The 9,977-nt window shown below is 38.8% G+C and overlaps 2 protein-coding genes across 2 annotated transcripts; both read left to right on the top strand.

Annotated features, from left to right (window-relative positions):
• LOC133330327 (dynein axonemal intermediate chain 3) lies at positions 1 to 8,353 on the top strand. The gene is made up of 8 exons (XM_061538787.1): positions 1 to 209; positions 269 to 933; positions 1,000 to 1,165; positions 1,952 to 2,142; positions 2,201 to 3,298; positions 3,361 to 3,536; positions 3,589 to 3,791; positions 7,696 to 8,353. Exons 1-8 carry the CDS (start codon positions 1 to 3, stop codon positions 8,351 to 8,353), a joined length of 3,366 nt encoding a protein of 1,121 aa, XP_061394771.1.
• A 389-nt stretch (positions 8,354 to 8,742) lies between these two features.
• Positions 8,743 to 9,723, top strand: LOC133330326 (succinate dehydrogenase [ubiquinone] iron-sulfur subunit-like). The gene has a single exon (XM_061538786.1). It carries the CDS (start codon positions 8,743 to 8,745, stop codon positions 9,721 to 9,723), a length of 981 nt encoding a protein of 326 aa, XP_061394770.1.
• The last annotated feature ends 254 nt before the right edge of the window (positions 9,724 to 9,977 follow it).

Here is a 9,977-nt window from a genome sequence, read left to right as displayed (position 1 = left end):
ATGAAAAGACAAAGTAAAATTAGTCATTTGCAATTAAATAATATTTGTTATAAACTTTTAAACTTATCTTACAGATTTCTACGAATCAATAAAAATATTTTGAAATGGAAGCCACCAACAAATGAATTTGAACCTGTGGAATATTTCGATACAGCCAAGGCATGGGATGCTTTGCTCTCACTGCCCAGTTGTCAGGAAATAATGATACAGTAAGTGTTGCAAAAGACAAAATCAATTTGTTAAAATAAAACTCGGATTTTACTTGCAGGGAATCGAATCAACGCCGCCTACACATGGTTGTAGGTGAAAATGTTACCCAGGAATTCCCTTGGAAACAAATACCATTCAAAAATTTACGTGACAACCTTTTCGATGATTTACCAAATGGTCAAATGTATTACAATGCCTTTCAGGGTTATGATGTTGATAGCCATGTGCTGTTGGGTTATGTACCGCTGTTGACACAGGACTTGGATGATCCACCACCTGGTGATCCCTTTGTCATGTACATTGATCCGGCAGATGCAAAATTAGCTTTAACCATAATACATAATTTGGAGACGTATGAACGTTTGATGATCAGTAAACGTTTACAGAAAATGCCCCGAGCTTGGGTGTCACTGGGTAGTGAGGATGAAGTTAATTTAACCATATCACAACGTTATCATGAAGCTGTCGACGTTGAAATACAAAGTGTCTATCCGTTAAATATTCCAGCGGAAAAGAAATTCTCATTTCGTTTCAGTCGCGATGTTCGAGATGGTTATGTGGAGCTAGTGCCATCGGATAGTGCACGTTTCGATAATGTAGCTCGTCGTCGAATTACCGTGGGTATACAATCGGCAATGCCACGCATAGATATAGAGCAACAAACCGATCCAACGTTTCCCACAAATGCATGGGCCCAATATTTTTATGAAATTAATGAGGATGGTAAAATTAGTTTTGAAAATTTTTCGGTATTTGAAACTGAATATATTTCTTTGGTTTTTGCTTTAGAGGATTGTCTTGACCCCTTAACCGAGGATGAGGATGACAAAAGTAAACCCCCCAGCAGAGCTGTAACACCGGAACCTCCCAAACCACCTAAACCGCCACCAGAAGTATCGGACAGAATTCATTTTCTTTTGAAAACTTTGGAGTTCAATCAAATTGATATATATAGGTAAATCATGGAGACAAGATTTTTGTTCAGATTGTCTTCGCGTTTGTCGTATGGGCCTATTGGACTTTATAGAGAGCGATGGTCTCTGTATGGACCAATTAGTCCTGATAGAGACCGGTGGTCTTTGTACGAACTACTACATGGTCTTTTTAGAGCTCCAGTCTTTGTATAGACCAATTGGTCTGTATAGAGGTTTCTGTGGTCTTTGTATAGACCTGTGGTCTGAGTATAGTCCAATTGGTCTTTATAGAGACTTGCTGTCTCTGTATGGACCAGTTTGTCTTTATCGAGTCCTATGGTTTTTTATAGACCAACTGGTCATTATAGAGACCTGTGGTCTTTGTGTAGATCAATTGGTCATTATAGAGACCCGTGGTCTCTGTATAGAGGTCTCTGTATAAACCAATTGGTCTTTATAGAGACCGGAGGTCTCTGTATAGACCAATTGGTCTTTATAGAGACCGCAAGTCTCTGTATAGACCAATTGGTCTTTATAGAGACCGCAGGTCTCTGTATAGACTAATTGGTCATTATAGAGACCTGTGGTCTTTGTATAGACCAATTGGTCATTATAGAGACCTTTGGTCTCTGTGTAGACCAATTGGTCTTTATAGAAGCCAACGGTCTCTACAGTGGCTGGTGATCTCCGAAAGTCTTATTGATGCTTATGTTTTAAGAAGTTCTACTTGCGTAGAATTTTGAACACGTTTTACAGTCATGGGGTTTAAAAACTTCCAATCTCTTGGCAAATTATAGCTAACCCTTTTTATGTTTCTCCAATTTCAGAAACGATTATCCTCTGATTTCCAACGCCTCTATTATGCACCATTCCACACCGAGTCTGGAAGAAACTCTATGCTTTGCCAATATATCAAAAAGTCAACAAAGATTTGTATGTGGTTATGATTGGTATCCGACAATAGCTGGTCTGATAGTGACCTCATACACTTTTAGTACAGCGGCTACAGTGGAATCAAGTACGCTTAAATCTTTTTTTTAGAAAACCGTAATGAATACCAAATACCTCTCTTTCAGTTAATACAAAAACGGATACAATACAGCGATCGGTACTGCAACCGAATCCCATACTTATGTGGAGTTTTGATGATAATCTAAATTATAAATTAGAATTCGAATCGCCGTTGGAAATAACCTCGCTTTCCTTTTGTCCCTATGATGCGAATATTTTAATTGGTGGTGCTAGTAATGGTCAGGTTATTTTATGGGATTTACAAAATCGTGCCGAACGTTTAGATTATACCGAAATGTTATCCTCTTCGCAAGTTCGGTATCGTGTCCTAATGAATGAATTTCTCAAATGGACTATTCAGATCAATGAGGATATGATAATATTTCCTGCTACCATATCACAGTTGGATAAATCACAAAAAGGACCCATAACTGTTATACAATGGTTGGGAAAACGTTGTTCGGTTAATACGTTTGGAAAATTAAGTTGTGAAGAAAATTCGAAGGCAAATCATCGTTATTTCTTGACATGTTCACTGGATGGAACGGTGGCCTTTTGGAATTTAGATTCACAAATGGGTAAACGAGTTGCATCCTCTCAGCGTAGAGATTTGCCCAAGGCATTGGCGCAAAGTGAATCCAGCTACAAGGGCAAGGTATTGGTGCCGATATTTTCAGTGGTTTTTAACGAACCATTGACGGCATTTGTGGCCGATACACCAAGTTTTAAATGTTCGCGGAAGGACGTCTCTAAAGGAGGGGATACTACTCTTTACAATTATCAAGTGCAATTAATATCAAAGGACCCTTCGGAAGTTCGGCAAACATTTATAGTTTCATCATTTTATGGGCGGATTGAACGAATTTCTTGGTTGGGTATGTATGCCGACACCGAGGGCAAAGAAGTCGTCAATACATCGGAACATTTTGCCCGTGTGCATGATGGACCAATTATTTCAATGAAGCGGAATCCATTCTTTCCCTGGCTTTTTGTTTCCATTGGCCGTAACGTGTTTGCTGTATGGAAGGAAGATTATAATTATTCACCAATATTTTGGAGAAGATGTCAAAATGATTTAACGGCCGTTACATGGAGTGAATCGCGACCCTCAGTATTATTTTTGACCAGAATCGATGGTAGTTTGGAAGCGTGGGATATTTTGGGTAAGATCTTTTCAGTATTTCTAAAACTACGTTTTTCAAATATATCTCAACTCTCCAAACAGCCCGTGATGATGATGCCTGTTTAAATGATGTCATCGGTGGTGGTATTGTTACCCAAATCTGTGAGCATAAACCTGTGGAGCCTAATAAACTCTTGGGTATTGGCGATTACAATAGTAGCCTGCGCATGGTGAAATTGCCACGAAGTTTTTATCGTTACACTGCCCAGGAATTGGAGGTTGGTGGTATTGATACCGCAGTTCAAATAAATTTAAGTGTTATATTTTCAGGATATGAAATCATATATTCTCAATGAAGAATCCCGAAAGAAGTCCATACAATTGTGGGAGCAACAATACTATGAACGTAATAAAGAAGTCATTGAGGCGAAACGTCAAGCTGAACGTGATGCTCACAAGGAAATGGAACGTCAGGAGAAGGAAAGAGTTTTACAGGCGGTGAGAAAAGCCAAGGAGGAGGAAGAGGCAAAACGGTAAGTGACAGAAAAGGATATATTTCGAGGTTGTTAAATAAAGGTTATGTTAAACAATGAACGACATTCACTCCATTGTTTTCACCTTGAATAAGAATTCTATTCCTCATGTGAGGTTTTCGGAAAACTATTGTGTTATGGTCAATATTCGATTATTTATTTCATAAACCCCTGAAAACTAAATGATTGATCGCATATATTTCCCCTTATGATTCCAAAAATTATAAAAATCACACCAGCAGCCAGGTACCTCTGAATAACTTGCATCCTGAGCACCGAATATCTTGCATCCGTCTCGTTATTTCTTGCATGGATATAAATTCAAAAAGTAATGAAATGGAAATATTTTCCATCAAAAATGGACTTGAGAAGTTCCAATGTACTCTCCAGCATGATTTGTGAACTTTTTCATGCCCTCAAGCTAGTTTCCAAAATATTTCTTTCACTCCGTTTAAGGATCCTGCAAAACAAGATTTTTGAACGGTTCACCAACAACTTCGATGACGACATATCGTTTTCTTGACATGCGGTAATAAAAAATACATTGGGCGCCAATTCAGAACTGTTTTGTGTCTGATCCATCGATTCGAAACAGAATTGGTTTTGTGTGTCTATTCATTCCACGATCAACTTTGGGTTTGATTTAGCTGCCATGGAATCTGCGCGGACTCATAGATCCTTGATTCAGAATTCATCGCTTGTGACCATAAATAGCACTTTAGTAGTGCGGTAGTAATGGGAGCGCTTGACCTAACAAAGGCTTTTTGAGACTGTGAGTGTTGTCACATTAATCGGGGATGTTCTATAAACTAATCTCAGTCCACGATTGATATATTAATCTTTATCATGTCGAGAATTTCAAGTAGCAAAGCTTTTGACTTAGCAATAAACTAATCTCAGAATGAATAATTTCCCGCTAAGTTTGATGTGTTTGGGCGCCATCCTTACCTATAATTGGGAAATTCCGAAATAAGGAGATGGCTCAATATAGGATGTCTGCGCGGACATCTAATTGTAACCCAAAATTTATGACTTTTGTGATTGTTGATGTCACGGCATATAGACGATTCAGGAGTGATACCAGAGAGTCAGGCGATCCAATACCGAAGATTTAACTTAGCGTAAATCCGAATAGATGTAGGGGTAGTATCTGTCCCATTAGAAATTGAAATCGCCAGATATGGATGATAGGACTGGATGGATGTTTATAGCCATCTGGAAAGTCATGAGGGAATATATCGAGTCCGTTTTCACCAGTTGCATTAGTCAGGGATACTTCCTGTGTGTATTGATGTTGGCCTGAATTGTTTTGCTTAAGGTGCCCGATTAAGAAGTGCCTTCGTATCGGGGCATTAGTCTTCCTCCATTATATTGTTGAAAAAGTGTGGAGAGGATTATGGTAGCACAGTTAAGTGATGATCCGTGGGGTATTGTCGGTATGGTATGTCTAACCGTCAGGTTGACCTACGGGGTTGCTTGCCTGGTCTACAATGTCCTTGTGGTGGGGGAGTGCGAAATAATATTTCTGAGAACGCTCTTTCCCGTTTCGGAGACTAATTAATTTCCTCCACTTCTTAATGAATTGCTGAAGCCACTGGGTTTGGATCGTATACATGTTGCGAACAGTATCAGCCGGGATCGAATTAGAAAATCTAAAAGGCTGGTTAAAGTCATCTGGTCTTACCGGAATATATCGAGTATTTCCACCACCAGTTCCATTAGTCAGGATTATTTTCCGCGTGGATTGAAGTGTGCCCGAGTTGATGTGTTGCGTAAGTTGCATGATCGAGTAAGGAACAGTTCTCGTTCGATCGGGCTGTAAGTCTTTTTCCAGTTCTTGAGAGGATTATGGTGGTACGGCTTAGGAAATTCTACAGTGCAGTTACCTGAGTGGGTTAAATGCCAAATGTTTCCTTGGAAACAAAGGGCATATAACTTCCTTCAATAGGATTTGATGCAACAAGGTTGTCAGTTCAGTTGCAGGGAAATTACTCCTCGGACTAGTTATTTCCAAGATAGGAAGGCATGTGTCCGAAACCTATTGAAATTGGGAAAAATAGCTTCAAAGCCCCAAAATATGACCGATTGACGGTAAATTTTGAACAAAGTACTGAAATTACTATAAAATAACGTGTGTTAAGTTTTGTTGAAATCGGTTCAGATTTATATATAGCTCCCATATATAGATTTGTCCGATTTTCAATAAACGGTGCACCAGAGCTCCAAAATATGGCAGTAATATAAATGTTGCGAGAATATGTCCAATCCAAAAATAACTGAAGAAATGCGTATAGGAAAAACAAAAACAGGAGAGAGAAAAATCACACAAAGCTTAAAAAGTTGCACATAGAGTTACAGGACATCAAAAAGATCGCAAACTGCGATTTTATTCCCACAACGATAACCATGGTGTGAGCCAGTGCATCGATCTGACCGATGTGTAGCGTGATTTTCCACAACTAGCTCTAGAAGTAAAATATACTATTGAAGTGGCTCTATGGCAAGGAGGTAGGAGAACGAAGGACTTTTGCTGAGAACGTTCTTTCCATCGATCTTCGGAGACTCTATCATTTCCTCTGCTTGTTGATAAATTGGAGAAACCTCAGGATTTGGATCGTATATATGTTGGGGAGAGTATTAAAAATCGCCAGGTATGGATGGTAGGACTGGAAGGATGTTTATAGCCATCTGGAAGGTTATACAGGATTGAAAAGTCGCACAAAGCTTAAAAAGTTGCACATAGAGTTACAGGGCATCAAAAAGGTTGCAAGCTGCGACTTTAGTCGCACAATAGTAGCCCTGGAGTGAGCCAGTACATCGGTCTGCACCATACGGTTTTTACAGCGTTCTATTTATGGTCCATATATATTTGGAAACTAATAATTGATCATCTGCTTCCTTCAAGTTTTGTGCGTATGCGGATGAGGAGCATGTCATGATTAAAGTTGATATCCGACTTTAATGGGATATGCTAGAATCGCAGGCCTACAGTGGAGGTTATAACAGAAAAACAGTGATGATGCTGCTGCAGAAAGGTAGGTTGTGCACACGCGGCATTAGGTATGTGACTACCGTATTCCGTATCTTGGAATAACTATGTCAAAGAGAATGTATTTTGATCGGATTGAAGAGAAGCTGACAACCGTTGTTAGTATTGTCAAGTGTTTTTTAGGGCTGAAGCAGACGTTTGGTGTGTATCATATTTGGGGTTTTTTTGTTGCCTTCGCACCTTATGGTTCACCTATATGGTACAAAGCCAGTTCTACTGTCCTTAACCAGAAAAAGCTCCATTCGAGTCAGCGGGTCGTCTTACTTACTTAGCTGGCTTGTGACAGAACTTTCGTTCCATAAGCCGAGCTTAGAAAAGACTTCCAGGCGCGTCGGTCTTTTGCGTAGTTTTTTTCCAATTTCAAAGACCATTTTCGGCAATGTTGTCTTCGATTTGATCTTTCCAACGTATTCTTGGCCTTCCCCTTTTGCGTGAACCATTATCTGGTTTGCTTTTATATGCCTTCTGGGCTGGGGCATCTTCATCCATTCTCGTCATGATAGCATATTTTCCAGTGTGTCGCACCTTTTCCGCGGATGAGAAGATGGTTATGCTTGCGCCGAGCCACTTGATCTTGAGATGTAGGGCTATTAATTGGAGGCTTAAGCGCGGTTTGCAGTTAGATAAAGATAATTTTTATACCAGACTAAGATACAGTATAGTTGGTAATTGTGGATATGACCTAATTTAAACATGTATTATAAATTTTCTTCAGATATGTTTTGATATTGATTCCAAATATACTAGAACTTACTATGCCATATTAAGATATATATCTCGAACAATATTGATATGTTCCATTAAGTTTTTTATTAAAAATTATTGCAATACAAAATTTTTCTATTTTTTTCTCAGGAATGCTGCCCCGCCAATCCATTTAACATATACCGAACGAATGCGACGACAATGGTATGAATTGAATCTTAATCGGCTACTAAATATTCTCATGACCCGCAAGCGAGTCAATGAAAAACAACTTCGGCAGGATACAATTTTGGAAAAAGAACGGCTGGCGTACGAGGCAGCTAAAAAGGAATCATTAACCGAAGTTTTGTCACGCATCGGCGATGAAATTGCTGCTGTTCGTCAGCGTATCTTCCCTCAAGAGATACCCGATTTACAACGTAGTGATATGATAAAAACCTCGGTGGATACCATATTGCAACAAGTCGAGACGTATGAAGAAATTGAAGAAGAAATCAATCGTATCATGGAAGAAGTTGATGATTTTCAACAAATGGATTATGCTGAATTTTTGCATCGTGGCAATGAACGTCGTAAAAATATTAGTAAATCTCTGGGTGGTAATACACAACGTTTCTATTGGTATGATACGATGCGGGAAGAAGCTCAGCTGACAGAATGTAATTGGGGTTTTGAAATGTATGCCGATCTGTTGCAAACTATGGATATTGGTTCCCGGCCGCCGTCGGATATTAATTTAATGATGAGTAAAGCGGTGTCGTCAGCTGAGGAGCTGGAGGCGGAGGCTGACGTTGAGGAGGAGGATTAAAAGTAGTTATTATTTGGTTATTAGACAGACAGGTTGTATTCTTTTGCAATAAAAAATCATAAATGATTACATTTTTATAGGAAACCCATTAGTGTTTTTTTAATTACACGGTGTTTACACATGCAACTTTTGAAAACAACTCTGACGAGTTCTTAGCTGCAGAATTGTCTAAAAAAGTTGCCTGTGTAAACCCAGAGTTACTTCAGTAATATTTATAGAAATTTTCAAATGGTCTGTCTCTCGTACGTATGATATCGAAAAAATAGTAAAATCGAGTAGATTCTTGCAGTACGGGAACAGACCAAAAATTTCTTTATGTGCACTATAAAAAATATATTTCCAGAACTTGTCACATTTTTTTTTATAAAACATTATTCCATCTTCGTAAAATGACTCCTTGTAAATTTTCCACAATTTCCAAGAATTTCTTTAAAATTGGAATTCCATGGCAAACGCGTTTTATGAGTGCTGCCAGCAATAAACAATGTCCTGGAAATTCGTCCCAAAAACCACCACCAACTCCTAAGGCGTCAATGAAACCCAATAAAGAAGAAACCAAAGCACTAACCGTCCCAACACCGGTAGCGCCACCACCAAAAAAGCCACAAATAAAAACCGTTCAAATATATCGCTGGAAACCGGGTGAGAAGGCTCACCTGCAAACCTATAAAATTGATTTGACCCAATGTGGTCCAATGGTTTTGGATATTTTGATTAAAATTAAAAATGAAATTGATCAAACATTGACATTTCGCCGGTCTTGTCGTGAAGGTATCTGCGGTTCATGTGCCATGAATATAGATGGTCTCAATACCCTGGCATGTACATGTAAAACTGATAAAAATCTATCGAAGCCCTTGCGCATTTACCCACTGCCGCATATGTATGTGGTACGTGACTTGGTACCCGATCTTTCACAATTCTATGAACAATATCGTTCGATACAGCCATGGTTGCAACGTTGCTGCAAGGGGATTAAGGAGGTAACTGGAGCAGCACAATATTTACAACATCCCGCAGATCGTGATGTATTGGATGGGCTGTATGAATGTATATTGTGTTGTTGTTGCCAATCATCGTGCCCCTCATATTGGTGGAATAGTGATCGTTATTTGGGTCCAGCTGTTCTAATGCAAGCATATCGTTGGATTATCGATTCCCGTGATGAAGCAACCGAAGAACGTTTGAATTATCTCAGGGATCCATATAAAATATATCGTTGCCACACCATTATGAATTGTACAAACACCTGTCCCAAGGGTTTGAATCCAGCTAAGGCGATTGCTAAATTGAAGCAACTATTGGCTGGTTATAGTAAGAAGGCAAATCCGAAATTGGATACTGGAAAGATTTTTAAAAGCTTGAAATGATTTGATTTTTTTTAATAATCTTCTTATTAACAAAGAACCATCTGATCGTTTGGAAAATAAACCGAAAATCTATCTTCTGAGAAACCGAAATCACAACTTATAGAAATTTTCGAAACCCCAATTTGCTGGTTGATTATTTGAATAATTATACTTATACCAATTTTTGGAGATCTTTGGCACATGTTTCAACCATATTGACTGTAATTATACCCTTCACCACACTGTGGTACAGGGTATTATGTCTTTGTGCATAT

This window comes from Musca vetustissima, unplaced genomic scaffold, assembly GCF_032173495.1.
Source record: "Musca vetustissima isolate MV318-11 ecotype Yass unplaced genomic scaffold, APGP_CSIRO_Mvet_v1 utg8857, whole genome shotgun sequence".
Taxonomy (NCBI): Eukaryota; Metazoa; Arthropoda; class Insecta; order Diptera; family Muscidae; genus Musca; species Musca vetustissima.
The sequence above is the reverse complement of the archived record's forward strand: the minus strand, read 5'-3'. Positions and strand labels throughout refer to the sequence as shown.